The sequence below is a fragment of the Megascapheus bottae genome, chromosome 18 (genome assembly GCF_031878675.1).
Source record: "Megascapheus bottae isolate mThoBot1 chromosome 18, mThoBot2.hap1, whole genome shotgun sequence".
NCBI lineage: Eukaryota > Metazoa > Chordata > Mammalia > Rodentia > Geomyidae > Megascapheus > Megascapheus bottae.
Window position 1 is genome coordinate 45,034,728 of NC_143526.1, and position 18,611 is coordinate 45,053,338.

At 50.0% G+C, this 18,611-nt stretch overlaps 1 protein-coding gene across 2 annotated transcripts; it reads left to right on the forward strand.

Moving 5' to 3' along the window:
• Positions 1-6,746: 6,746 nt before the first annotated feature.
• On the forward strand, positions 6,747-18,581 carry Nelfcd (negative elongation factor complex member C/D). 2 transcript variants are annotated; one of them, XM_090352577.1, is made up of 15 exons: positions 6,747-6,870; positions 10,745-10,863; positions 11,309-11,418; positions 12,103-12,212; positions 13,035-13,142; positions 13,562-13,714; positions 13,861-13,991; positions 15,225-15,390; positions 15,597-15,731; positions 16,065-16,204; positions 17,138-17,252; positions 17,468-17,563; positions 17,640-17,780; positions 18,007-18,136; positions 18,228-18,581. In XM_090352577.1, the coding sequence occupies exons 1-15, from the start codon at positions 6,784-6,786 to the stop codon at positions 18,260-18,262; spliced, it is 1,776 nt and encodes a 591-aa protein (XP_090208703.1). In that variant the 5' UTR covers positions 6,747-6,783; the 3' UTR covers positions 18,263-18,581. The 2 variants fall into 2 exon arrangements, with proteins under 2 accessions (XP_090208703.1, XP_090208704.1); XM_090352578.1 differs by having other exon boundaries at positions 10,748-10,863.
• The last annotated feature ends 30 nt before the right edge of the window (positions 18,582-18,611 follow it).

An 18,611-nucleotide genomic window follows, 5' to 3' on the forward strand; every position in this document is an offset into this window, starting at 1 on the left:
GAGGCTGAAATCTAAGGATCCAAGTTTGAAGTCAGATCAGTCATCAAAGTCCCTATGAGATTCTTATCTCCAGTTAACTATCAGAAAACCAGAAGTGGAGCTGTGGCTTAAAGTGATCTAGCACTTGACATGGTCTTGGAGATATAAACGTAACTACATAGACATAAAAATCTATGATGGGATATATGCTCTATAGATATAATATGTTATATAGATTGATATATCTATGACATACAAACCTACAGCTTAATTTATTACGTTCGAAAATCTAAGTGCCAGTGATTGTATATAGAGATTCCCTTCTTGAATACTTGTTAAACATGACATTTGAAATATGATGTAAAAAATCAATGTTAATGAATTCTTTAATTAAAAAAAAGTGATTGAGCACTAGTCTTAAGCAAAAAAGATTAGGAACATTGTGTAGGCCCTGGGTTCAAGCCCCAAGACTGATAAAAAAAAAAAAAAAGGAAGCTTTCCTGCCCTGGGCTGGCTTTGAACTGTGATTCCCAGACCCCAGATCTGTTTCCTGAGTGGTTAAGAGTACAGGGGTTAGCCACTGGTGCCTTGCCATTACGTTGTTTTATTGTGGTAAAATAGACACAGCACACCACCAGTTCTATCCATCCTTTTGTGCTGTCCAGAAGTTTTTCATCTCACAAAACTAAAACTCTGTATCCTTTCAAGAATGTTGTTTTTCCCTACTTCTCCTTTCCCCAACCTCTGTCAGTTTGTCTTGTCCTTTCTTTTCCTTTTCTCTTGTTTTCTTTTTTTGGAGACAAAGTTACACTATGTTACCTATAATGTCCTGGAACCTATAGTGTAGTCTGAGCTGACCCTGAACTTGGGATCATCTTTGACACAGCCACAAAAGTTCTGGGATCATACGCATAAACTATCACATCCAGCTCCTTCTTTTCTTCCCTTCCTCTGTCTGAGCTAGGGTCTTACTATTTTTTCCTACCAGATTGGCTTTCAACTATCAAACCCAGTGGAGCCACTGCCCCAGGGAGCTCCAGTTTTACTTTTTATTTCTATGAATTCATTCTTTATTTTAATTGAATTACTTCATATTTCAAAAACTATAATATATTGGTCCCTTTGTGACTGTCCTCAAAAGTCATCATGCAGCAGTTATCAGACCTCCCTTCCTTTCTAAGACTGAATAATATCCCATTACATGCGTGGACTGCACAGACTGAGTCTGTCAATGAGCATTTGAGGTACGAAGATTGCCAGTACGCACATAAGTGTGAAACCAGACTCAAGGCCTTGCTTCCATTGTGCTGATATATTCCCCAAAAATAGGATAGCTGAGCCATACAGTGGGCCTATGTTTAATGTCTGAGGTGGTGTTCTGCCGTTCTCCATAGCTGTCACACCATTTCAGTCTCACCACTACTCATTTTTTCGTCCACTTGTTTATCACTTAGGAGAACAAAGGTGGTATTGAAATGACTATCTGCTACTGTCTTGTTTTTCTTTCAATAGTTTCTTTTTCTTTTTCTTTCTGAGACAGGGCCTCGCTACATATTCTAGCCTGGCCTTGAACTCACAATCATCTTGTCTCTACTTCCTGAGTGTTGAGATTATAGGTGTACACTCTTGCACTGGCTCCAATTCAGTCAATTTTGGTTTCACAAACTTTCCGTTAACCAACAAAGATCGATAGATGCCTAGATGCTCATAATTACAGTTGTGACCTTATGCAGGTCCTATTTGTAATGAATTGTTCCTAAACCTTAAATCCTATTTTGTCTGATACTGATATACAAATTCTAGCTCTTGCATGGGGCTTTTTTCTTGTATATCTTTTTGCTTTTGACGTATAGTGTCTGAGTCTAGTGTTTTCATTATAGACAAAATATTGTTGGATTTTGTTTTTGTCTTCCCTATCCCCCATCTATCTTTGCCTTCTGCAGTATTTAGTATATTTACTTTTAATAAAATTTCTGATATGACTAGAGTTATGTTGCCAATTTTACTATTTTTAACTCCGGCCCCTTGTTCTTTTTATTGTATGTTTTTGTGAACTGCTTTGATGTATCTGTTGATTTTATTTGCTATCTTTTGAGTTTTGAATTAGTGATTGCTGTAGAGATTACAAAGGACTTCTTAATTTAGCACAATCAACATCAAGTTAATTTCAGTAAAATACAGCAATTTGACTTCGATGTAGCTCATCTTTCTCTTTCATCTTTTTTTTGCCATTGTTAAGTAGAACTATACAGAGTTCTAGTATATGAGAGACTTTTGCATTTTCCATTTCTGGTATTTGTCCATTTCTCAAACTGAATGGAAGGGGCTGTGCAATATTACTTTCAGCTTGGAGAATTTCCTTTATTGTTTCTTGTACAGCAGATCTGTAAGGAACAAAATCTTTCCATTGTTGTTTATATGAGATTGTGTTTGTCTTACCATCATTTAAATTTTTCTGGATATAAAAGCTCTTTTATTAGTTAGTAGGTTTGTTATTACTATCTTTGGATGAGAGTGTGTTTTACTTGAGGATATTACATACAGCTTCTCCTTCCTTGTCTCCATTGATTCCTTGTGGCTCCTGGGCGGGAGCCCAGAGCTCCATGTACACTGGTAAAGCATTCTACCAAGAGGAATAGCCCACATTCCCAGGCCTCCATTGTTTCTGATGTAGAGTCACTTATCGATCAATCACATTTCTCTTTGCACTTTCAAGAACAAGAGCACAGCTGGGTGTTGATGGTTCACATCTGTAATCCTAAAATTACATATCCAGAGATCTGAGGAACACAGTTCCAAGCAAGCCTGGGCAGGAAAATCCATGAGATTATGTTCTCCAAGCAGCCACCCAAAAGCTGGAAGTGGAGCTGTGGCTCAAGATGGACAGCATTAGCCTTGAGAACAAAAGCTCAGGGATAGGACCTAGTCCCTGAAAAGCACTCCCTTTAGGGATGGTGGGAGGAGGAGGAGGAGGAAGCAAAGAATAGGAATATATCTAATACAAGTTTATTCATTTTGATTATTAAATATTTCTGTTTTTGGAATACTTTTCATCGCTTCCAGAGGCCTAAAATGGCCATTTTTTGATGGTTTGATCTAGCATATTGATGCTTTGGGGGCAGCATTTGTAGACTTTATTCCTCTCTCACCGTTCCAGACAGGAAGAAAGTGAAGTAGGAAGTCAATGAGCTGCATTTAGCAGAGAAAGGGTATGATCTGACATAGGTTTTAAACAAACACCGCATGTGCTCATAGCAGATAACATGTTCACCCCCAAATTTCACTGCTCAAAACAATACACATTGTATTATGTCAGCGTTTCTGTGAGAAGCAGGGCTCGGGATGTGGCTTAGTGGTAGAATGCTTGCCTACCACGCATGAGTCCTTGTGTTCAACTTCTCAGTACCACATAAACAAGAACATTTAAAATTTAAATTAAAAAGTAAAAATGATTGAATTCATTTCTTTCTTTTTTTTTAAAGAAATGTAGAAGCAGCTCTGTTCAATGGTTCTAATTTAATACAGCGTCTCTCATGAAGTTGCAAACGAGATGTCTGCAAAGTGTGGACTGGAGGTGGAGGATTGTCTCGGGCTTGATGGAGCAGCTGCTGCTGGAGGGCTCAGTTCCTCTCCAGGGTTTCTTCACTGGGCTGCTCGCAAGTTGGCTCCTGGCTTCACTGAAAAAGAAAAAAAAAAGTGATCCAAGAGGAAGAGTAGCTAAAATGGAGGCCATAAGCCTCTGTAGGATCCAGAGTTTTCCAAGATCTCTCTGCTTCATGCTCCTCACGAGAAGTGCATTGCTGAGTTCAGCCCACATTCAAGGGGAGGGAAAGTGAGCTGTACTGAAGATGGTATGGAAACCTTGTGGATCTCTTTTGCAAACCACCATGCTGGTGGAAGAACAAAGCATAACAGAGCATCAGGAAATGAGATACATCAGCTTGAGCTATGGCAGTGACCCAGGAGAAAGCTGGTTGGAGCTTAGCCTAAGTTGGTGGTAGTAAAGATGGAGATGGATAGATCTGAAATCCTTTCCATGGAGACATGGCATAGGATTTGCCTTGGGACTGGATCCAGTGGAGGGAGAACAGAAATGACAGATGTGTTCCAGGTGTTGGACAGTGCCAATATGGTACTGGTAGACCAAGCTGAGGAGCTCATAGACATCAAGTCCCGCCCCCCCCTCTAGTCAGAGGCAGTTAAATACTCTTCTGGATACCAGAGAAGACATGTGTGCTAGAAATACAGCTGAGAGAGTTCACAGTATAGAGATGACTTGGAAAGTTTGCATGTGACTCCCAAAGGAAAAAAGACCTAGAAGCCTTTTGCATAGCAGTCCCAGAGACTGCCACATCTAGAGAATGGTCAGAGGAGTAGCAAGGACAATGGGAGGGAGGGACAGCTGAAGAGCTGGAGGAGTCTGAGGGGTAGTGAGAGCTCCAGGCCCTCCCTCTATGCACTGCAGCCACGTCTTCCTCTGTCATCTGTTACTTTCTCCATAGGCCGGTATTCTCTTTGTTCCCTAGGCTCAAGTCTAAAGTCTCAACATAAACACTTCCCTTGCTCTCTTCTTTTGAGTTCCCTGAACTCCTTCTATCATCCAAGACAATCTCTCTTTCTTTTCAAAAAATTGTACAGGGCCAGGAGCATGGTTTAGTGATAGAGTGCTTGCCTAGCATGCATGAAGCCTGGGGTTGGATTCCTCCATACCACATACACAGAAAAGGCTGGGAGTGGTGCTGTGGCTGCAGTGGTAAAGTGCTGGCCTTGAGAAAGCCCAAGGACAGGGCTCAGCCCCAGGACTGGAAAAAAATTGTACAACATAGGCTGTATCTCAATTAGTTATATTTCAACACATGACAACTAGAAGGTGCTCTGTAAATACTTCTAGAATGGACTAAGGAAAATCACCTTCTCATTTCTATGAAAATTCTCCCCCAGAATTTTTCTTTTTTCTTTCTTTCTTTCTTTTTTTTTTTTTTTTTGTTTGTGGGTCATGGGGCTTGAACTCTGCCTAGGCACTGTCCCTGAGCTCTTCAGCTCAAGGCTACTACCACCCTACCCCTGGTCCTGGGCGCTCTTCAGCTCAAGGTTACCACCCTACCCTTGAGCCAAGCCCCACTTCCCATTTTTCTAGAAGTTAATTGGAGATAAGAGTCTCAGGTCCTTTTGTGCCCAAGCTGGCTTTGAACTTTGATCCTCAGATCTCAGCCTCCTGAGTAGCTAGGATTACAGGTGTGAGCCACCACACCCGGCTTTCCCCAGAATTTGTCTTAAACAGAAAACTATCTGAAATGACTTTGGACATTCTAGACAAGGCTCTTCAGTATTTCAGGTAGGGAGATGCATAGATCCAATTATTCTAGATTGTTGGGACTTAAAGGCTGAATGTAATCCTTTTACTATGAGTTGTTTGTTAATCTATTTAATAATAAGTAGTCTTACGTTTGAGAGGTGATTTAAATAATCCTTGGTTCTGTAGGTACAATTAGTTACGCATATATTAATTTGTCTGCTTTCAATTCAAGCATCATGTTAAAAGAAAGTCTCCAAGGAAGAGTCGTAGGAGTTTAACAGCCATCTATTCTTTCCAACATTTACAGAAAGCAAATGAAAATGGGCCCCTGAAAGGAGCCAGCAGCAGGGGCACTCATCAACTTCAAGCATTTTTAATCTTGTGAACTGAAGCTGCAGCTAGATCTCCAGCTCCAACCCCTGCTAGACCCTTCCCATGGGTGTCATACCTGGGACTCACCACTGCCCCAGGTAGACACCTGCCCTCCTGCTGGGCTTCCTGTCTCACAGGGGGCCATCCACAGGAGCCCCTGGTCTGGAGCCTGGGCTCCTCCTCCACCCTCTTCCCATTCACAGCCATCCCCATCTCACAGCCCTTCCTCTGCCACCAGCTCATAGGAAGGCGATGGAAAGGGCTGGAAACACCCAGGAATGGGTTTCCCAGCCCGCAGACATTTCACCACCACCACCACCACGACTACGGGAACTGATCTCACGTGGTAGTGTTTAATATCAAGTGCTGCTTAACCGTCATTGCACCAAGGCTTTGCGGGAAGCCTTGGTTGCCAAGGACCTCACTTTCCAGCGGCTCCCGGCTCGGCCTCACAGCGTTCCCCACACCTCTCCTCCATTCGCTGGGGGTGGCCTTTCCGGGGCACCGAGGCACCGAACCCGGGGCGGCGCCAGGCCCGGCCGGCCCTCCGCGCTAGGCCTCGCTTCCGCCTCGGCCGCTCTCCGTCCCAGCCGGCTTGGGCCCGGCGGCCTGACTGTCTGGACTGTCACCCCCGGCTGGGTGGCGGTCCCTGGGGTCGCCTGCTGCCTCCGGGCCGGCCTCGGTGCTCCCCAGCGGCGGCCCGGGTGGGCGGAACCAGGGCCTGCCTTCGCCGGCCCTCCGCCAGACTCCGCTCTTCCCCACGCTTAGTGGTTTGCGCCCGTGATAAAGCGTCCTGGGCCCTGTCCCGGGGGAGGGCAGCTGAGGAACCGGGGGAAAGCCGCCCCTAGGGAGCCACCGGGCTCCAGAGCGCCCGGGACTCGACCCGAGCCTCGACCCCAGCCTCAGGCAGTCCCGAACACGAGGCCCCGCCCCGCGAGCAGGCCCCGCCCCGCGAGCAGGCCCCTCCCCTCGGCTCCAGAGGCCCCGCCCGTTGGCACAGAACACGCCCCCTAGAGTCGCCCCTGACTCCCCGGCTGGGGCGGAGCAGACCGCCGTGGGGGCGGGGCCGAGAGCTGCGCGTGCGCCTTCCCCGCTGCTTCGTCCTGCGCCTGCGTCTCGCCTGCCAAGCAAGTAATATGGCGGGGCCCGCGCCGGGCGCCGCCATGGCAGAAGATTACTTCGGGAATGCGGCTGAGTGGGGCGAGGAGGCGGAAGGCGGCCAGGTGAGGGGGGGCCCTGGGCGCCCCCCGGCAAGGCTTGACTGGCGCCGCCCCTGGCCGGCCCGCGGCGCCGGCGGCCGTCCCGGGGCCCCGCGGTCGGAGCGTGGGCTCCGCGGCGGCCGGACCCCGGCGCCGGGCCGGGGAGAGGCCTGGGCCGCACACTTGTCCACACAGTCAAACCACAGCCCCACACCCGCGCCCGAGGAGAAAGGCGCAACGTTTCCACCCTGGAACCGAACTCTTCCCCAAGTTTTGGGCCGATTTCGTGAGGGGTCGGGGCCCTGCACCCCTGCCCGGGAAGCCTGAGGAGAGGCCCCGGGTGGCCCATGCCTGGCAGAAGCCCTCCGCAGCCCTTCCCCGAATCCGCCTCGCGATGCCCGTCGATTAGCAGTCAGGACACTGATGCGCAGGAACTGGAACGCCATGGGGCTCCCTTCCTAGAGCAGGCATGATGGTGTGGCTGGGGCTGGATCTGGAAGATCTTTGGTCAGGTGTGAGGTGGGGCAGGGAGGCAAAGTCAGTAGGTTCCCCCGGGTCTTAGAGAACTGCAGAGCTTGTCCAAGAATTTGAGTCGCACGTGAGAGTAGATTCAAATGTTGGCTCATCCCACAGTGATGGGCACTCTTAGTGGAGCTATGAGTACTAAGATTTGGCTGATTGGGAGGCTGGAAAAGGGAATGTGTGGACTTCCATGCATGATCTCATTGGGAAACTGGACTTGGTTCTAGGCCCAGGCCCAAGCTCTTACAATTCTACATGTCACACCTAGCCGCTTACCCGTGCATGTCCGAGAGTTCATTTTCATCCATCGTTGGGGTATAGATATGAGCTTTATGTAGTGTCACACAGAACTGGGGAAGGAGAGGGGTATGCAAGTACCCGCAGAGAGCATAGCGTAGAGCAAAGACAAACACAAAAATGGAGGCAAGGATGCCAAACTGTGTGTGTGGGGGGGGGGGGGTGCTGGGGTTTGAACTCAGGTCTGCCACTGAGCCACAGCTCCAACACTTTGCGTTGGTTGTTTAGAGATAAGGTTTTTCTTCCTGCCCAGTCATGTCCCTGGACAGTAAGCCATAAAGTACTGGATAACAGGTGTGAGCCCCCAGGCCTAGCTTCTTCCATTGATGGAGTCTTGTGGTCTTCTGCCTAGCAATCCTGGAGCAGTGATCTTCCTCACTGCAGTTTCCTAAGTAGACAGGAAGACAGACATGAGCCACCAGCACCTAACTTCCACTTTTAGTTCATTTGGGGCCCTAGTAAGGAGTCTGCTTTTTAGCAAAACCAGCTTTTAAGCACTGACTACAATTCCATACTCAAGATTTTGAGTTGGATGTTAACACTTGTCATAGGTGAAGGCAGTGAGACAAGGACTTAGTGAACTTCCTACAGTCATAAAACTCATGGCCCATGTCTCAATTGCAATTTCACCAAACTTGCCTACTGAGGACATCCAGGAAGGAGAACTTGAGGTCTGAATTAACACGATAGTGGGCTGGTGGTCACCTCTTCTTCATACCCATCATTTGAGCATTAGAATTGATGTGCCTTGGCAGGCCCAGTGGCTCACTCCTGTAAACCTAGCTACTTAGGAGGTTGAGATCTGGAGATCAAGGTTCAAAGCCAGCCCAGCCACAAAAGGACCTGAGATTCTTATCTCCAGTTAACCTTTAGAAAACAGGAAGTAGGGCTTGGCTCAAGGGTAGGGTGATAGCCTTGAGCTGTAGAGCTCAGGGACAAGGCCCAGGCCTAGGAGTAGGGCAGTAGCTTTGGGCTGAAGAGCTCAGGGACAGTGCCCAGGCTGAGTTCAAGCCCCAAAAGAATTGGTGTGCCTCAAAACCGTTTCGTCAATCTAAACAGTAATGGCAGAGTTCAGCCTAGACCTGACTAATGAGAACTTGAGTCTTCTAAGTTTAATCATGACCCTAGTTTGGGTCATTGATCTTACTGGGTTCTTATTGATGAGCTGGGTGGGCAAGGTTTTTATTTACTTCATGTTCCTTCCAAACGTGACTGTGTTTAGAGGAAAATGTTTGGAGGAGTGAGGAGGGTGGCCCGAGCTGGATAAGGTTGCTCATGAACCAGTTCGTTCAGATGCAGGAAGGTGTGAAGAGGCTGCTGTGTTAAGTACAGATGACAGAAGTAAGCCTCTGCCATTCAAATGAATTCATTGGCTGCAGGCTGCCAGTGGGGTAAAACTGCATGGCGAGCAGGTGGGAAGGGTTGCAGCAGACTAAAACTTGGATTCTTTATTTTATTTTGTGATGGAGATAGACACCAGGTGTAGGGCTTTGGGCGGCTGTTACATCGTGGAAAAGATTTTAACAAGGAATGATTGAGATGATGCACACAAGACGACGTGGCTACTGTTGGCCCACAAAGGACAAGGAAGGGGAAAGCAAAAGATGGAAAGGGGGCCGAAGTGGCTGTGTATGGAGATGGAATTGATGGGTCTTTGTGGTTGGCTGTTGGAGTGGCCTGAGGAGGAGGCCCTGAGGATGCTTCCAGTGTCCCAGGTGGTACATGCATCACGGCAGAGGGGCGTGGCTAAAGTACGGATGGGGGAAGACCTATCCCCCGGGGAAAGATGTGGTCAGTCAGTTTTGGACCTTAAGAAGTTGGATTCCTCCGGTGTACTGGATGGAAATGAGAATAGAAAGGAGTCTGGAATGTGAGAGTATCCAGGCTGAGCATATGTGAGTAGGTGGATGGTGTGGCACCAGAGAGGGTGTGGTAGTGGGAGAGGGGGTCTGGGTAGACACCAGCAATGCAGGCACATGAGAACAAGCATCTGGGTGAAGCCCAGCCTTCTTCCTTAAGGTTCTCAGATCACAAACCTGATCTGAGACAGTCTCTTGGTCTTTGTAATGAAGTCACCAGCTTCTCTCTGCTTCCAGTGCACTGCTTGTAGCATGTAGTCCAGACCACTGCTGGGAAACCTCTGAAAGGCCACATACTGAATATCTTAGGCTGTGCTGGGCTGTACCACAGCCACTTACTTTTGTGGTTTTAGGGTGGTCGTGGACAGCACATGATAGAGTAATTGTGAACGTGCTTCAGTAAAACTTCATTACACAATAGGAAGAGGGCTGGATGTGGCTGTAGTTTGCAGTCTCTGGTCTGACTCCTACCCATTGTGTTAGTCAGTTGCCTGGAGGTTGGTCTCCAACTACTTTGTAAACTCCTTACATGGAAAAGTAGGTCTTATCATCTGTATTCTTAGGTTCTTGGGTGGTGAGCCCAATCCCAGTACATCCGCTTCTTGTTGTGATGACAGCATTAAAAGGTATACAGACCTGGGGTCAGTCCGTCTACCACCATCACATGGTCATCAGCAGGTGAAGCAGCCTGCTTTGCCTCAGGCTCAGTGACCTGCCTAAGGTTGCCTCTGGCCCAAAATGGGACTAGAATTCAGCTAAGCCTGTTGAGTTAAGGCAAGGGAGCAATTGTCACTTTCTAACCATAAATGGGTGTCTTGTAAGTTCAGGAATCACTTTGCTAGGCTTTGTTGGGAAGCATTTCATGGCACAGGAGACATCACAATGGGGAAAATGGCTCTTATCTACTGATGTACATGGCAGGCCTTAGTCTCAATCCTCCCTGAAATTGTAGAATCCCCACAACTGCTGGGTGAAAGCAGCCAGGACTTGTGACAGGGACGTGGGCGCTTGGAGGGCTGGCTCACATGCCTGATTCTGGCACATGGGTGACCTGGTGGAGTGGCCATGCATCCTACTTGGTATGGTTCCAGAGCCACTTACCGTGGTCCAGGCCAAATGACACTGCGGCGAACCTTCAGGAGTCTAGCAGTGGACACGGGTAAGGTGAGAGGGCAGGACGTGTATTCATGAAGGGAGACGCTGGCTCCGGCCTTTCTCAGCAGCAGGAAGATGATTCTGGAGAAGGTGAAGATGATGCAGAGGTACAGCAGGAATGCCTGCATAAGTTTTCCACCCGAGACTATATCATGGAGCCCTCCATCTTCAACACTCTGAAGAGGTATGTGAGAATGGCATCCGTGCAGCGGAGCGGGGTGGGGGCTCGCGTTTGTGGAAGACCTGGAGATGATGTGGGAAGTAAGAATGTGATCCTTCCATGGAAGGCTGCTAGGGTCTCTTGGTCATTCAAAAACTGTCCAGCTGGGTCACGGTCATGCATGTCTGCAATCCCAGCCATGCTGGAGGGGTAGGTAGTAGGATGATGGTCCAGGGTCAGCCCCGGGCAAAAATATGATGTCCTACCTGAAAAATAGCTAAAGCAGAAAGGACAGGGGCATGGCTGAAGGGATGGAGTACTTGCTTAGCAAAGACAAGGCCCTGGGCCCAAACCCAAGTGCCATAAGAAAGGGTAGTGGGGAGGAAATCTTCAGATCTGGGTGGTTGTCTCCTTGTCTCTGTCTGCCGGGCTCACCTGCACCCACACAAGGTCTGTTTGGCTTTCCCAGATATTTTCAAGCCGGGGGGTCTCCAGAGAATGTTATCCAGCTCTTGTCTGAGAACTACACCGCTGTTGCCCAGACCGTGAACCTGCTCGCTGAGTGGCTCATTCAAACAGGTTCTTTGTTGGGGGGCTCTGTCCTGGCTGTTCGTGCCCCCACCCCTGGATTTTGTTTGGCTTATAGCAACCCTGAGGGGTTGGCAGAACCTTTTTCATGTCCCTGGTGTTAGATTTGTCTAAGTAAGAACTAAACTTCTCTGTGTGGCTGACGTTGGATTCAGTCACTGAGGCTAGCCTCAGTCCATGGCTAGCCTGCAAATGCATTTCTTTCGGAGCTCCTTTCCCTGCCATGCTGCAGAACTAGGAAGTTACGCAGTGGATGTTGAGCCTGTCATTTCAAGAGGTCCGTTACAGCAAGCAGTGAATGGTGGATAATTTAGGACTGGCTTTGATTATGGCTCTTATCTAATATGTGTAGAGTGGAGTCTTCCTACAAATCCGAGGAGCAGAGGCAGCGCCACTGCTCACGTCAAGTCCACGTGGCTTTTCTGTGGGCAGTGTGTACTCCACCCTCTTTCTCCTTGGGCCCTTTGTCTTGGTGAGGGCTCCTCTATGGTCAGGAAGCCCCTCCTGGGTGCTTCGCGCTGTGCTCAGGCCCACACCTGCCACTGAATAGAGTCCCTAACTAGTTTTAAGAGGTCTCACATCTTGCTCATTTTTAGACGTGAGTAGAACTAGTTGTTTTGTAGGTGGAGACTTGGGCTGTGTCTTTCCTCTGCCTAAGTGTTTGTTTCCTTTCAGGTGTTGAGCCAGTGCAGGTTCAGGAGACTGTGGAAAACCATTTGAAGAGCTTATTGATCAAACATTTTGACCCCCGCAAAGCAGATTCTATTTTTACCGAAGAAGGAGAGGTGAGGAATTGCATGTTCTTTAGGGACACGTCTTGGGCCTGGGCTAGGTCCACACGTGCAGTATGTGGAGGCCTCTCAAGCCCGTCTGAGCTGTGTAGTGTGTGTTCAGACATTAAGGGGCTCTGCTACTGAGGCCAAAGGAATGCACAGTCGACTCCCTGACTCCTGGGTGCAGCTAGTATATGTCCTCAAAGAAGGAAGGGAGTGTGAACTAGTGTGGGCCCTCCAAGGCAGTGTTAGACATGCAGGAGACTGTGGAAGGGACCCTGTGCTGGGCCAGAGGAGGCTGCGAGTGGGGATGCATTTCACCCTGAAGGCTAGGAAGGTGGCAGCAAGTGTCTCAGGCCACATGACAGCTTTTTTGAGTTCCAAGGGTAGTATCACCATCCACGCTGGCCCTGACTCCTCACGCGGGCATGCAGGCCTGACTCAGGAGCCCTTTGTGCTCAGGCAACTCTTCAGTCCACCAGTCCCATCGCAGGGCAGCCACCATCCAGGGCGGAGCGGGCCAAGGCGCAGTTCAGAGCATGCGTCCTGCCTATGAGCACATGTGCCTCTCTGGGGCTACTCTCCTTTGTCTTGCATCACTTTTCCTCACCCTGTCATGCGTGTGTTGAGTTAGAGTTTCCAGCAACTCTAGAGGTCTTTAAACGTGCTACATGGCTGCCTCCGTGGTCAGGGCTGGCCCCGAGTCTGCTTCCTCCAGAGCTGGGGACACCCACGGGGCCTCTCTGACTGGAATGTCCTGTGATTGTTTTGACAACATTGTCTTCTCCTAGGCCAGAGCTAGGCCTTTTCATCCCACTATTTGTTTGCTGGCAGACCCCAGCTTGGCTTGAGCAAATGATCGCACATACCACGTGGAGAGATCTGTTCTACAAGCTGGCTGAAGCCCATCCGGATTGTTTGATGCTGAACTTTACTGTGAAGGTAAAGGTCCTGGGGTCAGAGAAAGATAAAGTATGGATGGATGAATTTTAATTGTTGGATGTCTGCTTCCTTTGAAAGATAATACTGCAATTTAAACAAAAGTCTTCACTGTTTCACTCTAGTAAGCCTTACACTGAGAAGAGGAAGCATGGCGTCCATCTGCTTCCAGAGTCACACTGACTCTGAGCTTGTAGCAGGAGGGGCTGTACACTTGTGCTCAGGAGCCTCTCATCAGGCCAGCACTCATGCTTCCTCTCCCCAGGAGAGCAGTGAGCTGGGGTCAGCGCCTAGATGCTGGCACACTGGGAAGCAGAATGAAAGCTGGAGACCTGAGATGAGGCTTGCCTGTTCTGCTGGCCCCAAGCATTGGTCAGGCTGTGCTTTCAGAGGTGAGATCCTGAGCTTGTTTTGTGTGGCAGTTGATTTCAGATGCAGGGTACCAAGGAGAAATCACCAGCGTGTCCACTGCATGCCAGCAGCTGGAGGTGTTCTCTCGAGTTCTTCGCACCTCGCTCGCCACAATCCTGGACGGGGGCGAGGAAAACCTTGAGAAGAATCTCCCAGAGTTTGCTGTAAGTGCCTTGTTCTGTAACTCTTGGCTCCGAATGGGGCTTTCGGGGTTGGCAGGCATGAGAACCCATTACCCTGCTGATGGGAGGCAGGCGGCCTGCTCCCCGCCGTAGTGTAAGCTTGAGCCCTGTCTCCTACAACCTTCCAGAAGATGGTCTGCCACGGAGAGCACACGTACCTGTTCGCCCAGGCGATGATGTCCGCGCTGGCCCAGGAGGAGCAGGGCGGCTCCGCCGTGCGCAGGGTTGCGCAGGAAGTACAACGCTTCGCCCAGGAGAAGTGAGACCCTGCTTCCGCTCCCTTTCCCACAAAGCCAGGGCCTAGGCCCTCACCCGAGCCGCTAGCCCTTTCCTGGTGACGTCTAAGTAAACGCTGACCCTTAGATCTGGAAGTCAGGGTCGTTTCAGGTCCCAGGAGAGAGCTTACCTGATATTGCCTTGATGGCCATTTTGACCTTGATTCTCTATTGCTGGATGTGTGACCTGAGCCTTCCTGTACTGGAACTCAACCATAGCAAATATCCAGGCATCCTAAAGTACTTTTCCAGTGAGCCCAGGTTAACAGTCCATATCTCCATATCTTTCAAAACAGAGTTCATCTCATACCTTTATTTACTTGCAACAAATTGTTACATTTTGTTTTAGAAATTGTTACCCCATGAGTGGGGAGTTTGGCCTAGTGATAGAGTGCTTGCGTAGCATGCACGAAGATTCATTGGTACCTAGGCACAAAAAAAAAACCAGCTGGAAATGGTGCTGTGGCTCAAGTGGTAGAGCTCTAGCCTTGAGAAAATCCAATGATAGTGCTCAGGCCAGAGTTCAAGCCTAGGGACTAGCAAAAAAATAAAAAGTTAAATTAAAATTAAAATAATTAAGAAAAAGAAATTGTTAACTATTAGCAAGCTCATTCCTGTAATCCAGACTACTGAGGAAGCGGATATCTGAGGGTCCTTCCAAGCCAGCCCAGGCAGGAAAGTCCCTGAGACGCTTTATCTCCAGTTAACCACCAGAAATCCAGAAGGAGAGCCGTGGCTCAGCGTGGTCGAGTGCTAGCCTTGAGTAAGAGAGCTCAGGACCAGCGCCCAGGCCCCAAGCTCAAACCTCATAGCCAAAAACAAAAAACAGGTGGGCACGGCGGCTCACGCCTGTGATCCCAACCCAGCCCAGGGGTAGGATAATAGTTTTGAGCTGAAGAGCTCAGGACCAGCGCCCAGGCCCAGAGTTCAAGCCCCATGACCCATTCCCTCCCCTACCCCCCCCCCAAAAAAAGAAAAAGAAATTGATACAATTGTTTTAGAAATACTTCTTTCCTTTACCAAGTCTGCAAGCTGTTTTGGAATTATTCTTTCCCAGGTTGCTCTAGACATTGTTTTCATGGGTCAGTTAGTAAAAAAATGGATGACCAAAAAATGAAGACGCAGAAGAATCCCAACAATAGAAAAAGTAAATGTGATTTAAAAAAAAAAAAAGCAAACTTGTCCGGTTGGTGGTGGGTGGTGTGTCTTCCTTCCAGAGGCCATGATGCCAGTCAGATCACACTGGCCTTGGGCACAGCCGCGTCCTACCCCCGCGCCTGCCAGGCCCTTGGGGCCATGCTGTCTAAAGGAGCCCTGAATCCCGCGGACATCACAGTCCTGTTCAAGATGTTCACCAGCATGGACCCCCCTCCTGTTGAGCTCGTAAGCTGCCTCGCATTCAAGTAAAGCAGACACCCCCATGGCCCACGGATGGACTTGCCTAGTCTCCTCAAGCTCCCCTGGTTTTCTTAGGAAGAGAGGTTGCAGTCATTTCCCATCCCCACCCCTCCTGGCCTGTGAGCCCACGAGCGCTCTGAAGCCTGGGTGCCGGCCCCTGTCAGGCAGCCCTGTGCTTCTCCCATCCCCAGATCCGGGTGCCAGCCTTCCTGGACCTGTTCATGCAGTCACTGTTCAAGCCCGGCGCCAGGATCAACCAGGACCACAAGCACAAGTACATCCACATCTTGGCTTACGCAGCGAGCGTGGTGGAGACCTGGAAGAAGGTACAGTCAGTGCCGAGAGCGGGGCTCTCGAAACTGGTGTCCTCTGCCTCAGTGGCAGTGTCTTTGTGTGGGTGCCTAAGATGGTGAAAGTTTTAGCCTCCCAGGGGATGTTCACGCTCTCCACTGCCTGTGGAACCTGCTGCGCTGTGTCTGGGGACATCTCAGCATCTCCCTGGCCCAGCTTCTGTGCTCTGTGTGGCCATGCAGTGGGGCATCTACTCCCCCTTCTCACTGCAGACTTGAGGAGGGCCTTGCAGAGAGTGGCCCAGGGCAGGATGCCCGACAGCCGGGTGACGGGCTGCCCTCACTCACCTGCTGTGTGTGTATTTGCAGAACAAGCGGGTGAGCATCAATAAAGATGAGCTAAAGTCAACGTCCAAAGCCGTGGAGACTGTCCACAACCTGTGCTGCAATGAGAACAAGGGAGCCTCTGAGCTGGTGGCGGAGCTGAGCACCCTGTACCAGTGCATCAGGCGAGCACAACCCTGGGGGGCGGGCGGGGGGCATGGCTCAGGTCTGCACGTGCACGTGCACAGAAGAGAACTTTGCATGCTTACTCTTTTTTTTCTTTTTTTCTTTTTTTTTTTTCCATTCTTGGGGCCTTGACTCTGGGCCTGGGCTCTGTCCCTGAGCTTCTTTTGCTCAAGGCTAATCCTCTACCACTTGAGCCACACTATTACTTTTGGCTTTTTTTTAGTAGTTTATTGGACATCAGTCTCATGGACTTTCCTATCCGGGCTGGCTTTGAGCCACAGTCACCAGATATCTCAGCCTCCTGAGCAGCTGGGATTACAGGAGTGAGCTACCAGCACCCACACCTCTTTATTTTCTTACTTAAGTATATGGAGAGAACTTTTACCATTTTGCAGTATGAGCAATCTTCAGGTGTTTATTGACCAGAAAGCTATTCAATAAGTCCTCACAAGTTAGACTCAGTAAAAGGAAGACTACCAGGAATTCTAAAAACTAACGTAAAGGCTCCATTTTTTAATAAAAATTAAACCAGCAAAATACTGCAGAAGTGGAAAGGACTTACACCCATCATGTCCCCGGGTGTGTCGCGAAAGAACATGCGCTCTGAGCCCTTGGTTCCTTTCTCATTTACCTGTGTTGGGGACCAAAAAGGGCTTGCTAAGTAAAGGCAGAAGTTTCAGCCCTGGCCACCAAACTCGGTGTTTTGTATTTGTGACCTCCCCAGTGGGCGTGCTCCTCGTCTGGACTGAGAGGCGGCGGCTCTCGCGGCCGTTCTCTGTAAGCTCCTCCTGGCTTCACACGGTGGTGGGAGACCCGCAGGCTCAGAGCTTGTTCCGAAGCTTCCAGACCTTCTAATGCTCTTGGCACATTTAGGAATGTTTGCTTCCCCTGCCCTCGGTTTAAAAGAAGCGCTCTGGCTTCTTTGCTTTTAGGTTTCCCGTGGTAGCAATGGGTGTGCTAAAATGGGTGGACTGGACCGTGTCAGAGCCCCGGTACTTCCAGCTCCAGACCGACCACACTCCGGTTCACCTGGCCCTGCTGGACGAGGTGAGAGCCGCAGTGCCGTGTCAGCAGGCCTGTCTTCTGCTTTGGAGTTGCTGCCCGCGTTACATGCGTGGATAAGTTCCACACTCTGTTCAGAGCTGATTGTTTTCAATCACTGAGGATCTCAGCGAGGCAGTGCCCTCGCCTGCGCGGTCTCAGCTTTCGCCCAGCCCGGAAACCCGCGGCGCTCTCAGCAGAACCCCCTTTGCCCGTCACAGATCAGCACCTGCCACCAGCTCCTGCACCCCCAGGTCCTGCAGCTGCTTGTGAAGCTTTTCGAGACGGAGCACTCCCAGCTGGACGTGATGGAGCAGGTAGGTGGCGCCCAGGGCGGGGTGGGGCCGGGCCACCCCACTCTGACCAGGTCCTCTGCCCCCTGCTCATCCACAGCTGGAGCTGAAGAAGACCCTGCTGGACAGGATGGTTCACCTGCTGAGTCGAGGTTATGTACTTCCTGTGGTCAGTTACATCCGGAAGTGTCTGGAGAAGCTGGACACCGACATTTCACTCATTCGCTACTTTGTCACTGAGGTCAGCGATGCGTTTCGCGAAGCAGGTCCCCTTGCCTCTTGTTCTGTCTGTAGGAAGTGGCGGCACTTCCTACCTGCCAGCTTCAAGTGGCCCGGTGTCTTAGTGTGGTGGTGGTCTCCCCAGGGAGACGGGGCAGCAGCAGGGAGGATCCCGAGCCTGACCACCTTCTCTGTGCGGGCACGGTGCCCTGTGTGGCCTGCAGCGTGCCAACCCACTTCCCCGCTAGGTGCTGGACGTCATCGCCCCGCCCTACACCTCTGACTTTGTGCAGCTTTTCCTCCCCATCCTGGAGAACGACAGCATTGCGGGCACCATCAAAACTGAAGGGGAGCATGACCCGGTGACGGAATTCATCGGTGAGGCCCCGGAAGACCCTGGTCCTGGGGTACCACAAGCCACCCCTCTCGTTCCAGCACAGTGAGTGACCGGGTGTGCCTTCTGTTGCAGCTCACTGCAAGTCTAACTTCATCATGGTAAACTGAGTCCAGAGCTGATGCAGAGCCCCGCAGCCCAGCCCAGTTGTGGAGGACGTTTTCTGAAAGCTGCTCTCCAGACGTGCAGTTGGCCTCTGCCTGCTTTGTGAGAACGCTTGCCACAGCGCCAGCTCCCGTTCCGGACTGACCCTCCTCTCGTGTTAGTCTGGCTCTGCCCTCGGTCCAGTGTCCACTCCCCTGGCTCCTGGTCCTTGTGGTCCCAGCGTGGTGGGAATTCAGAAGCATGCTTTAGTGAAGCGCCTTCCAAGCTGATTAGTTGATGTTTCACTTTGCTAATAATAAAATTTTTAAAAAAGCCTTTCTCCTAGGTTACAAGTGACATTTTTCTTGTGTATAG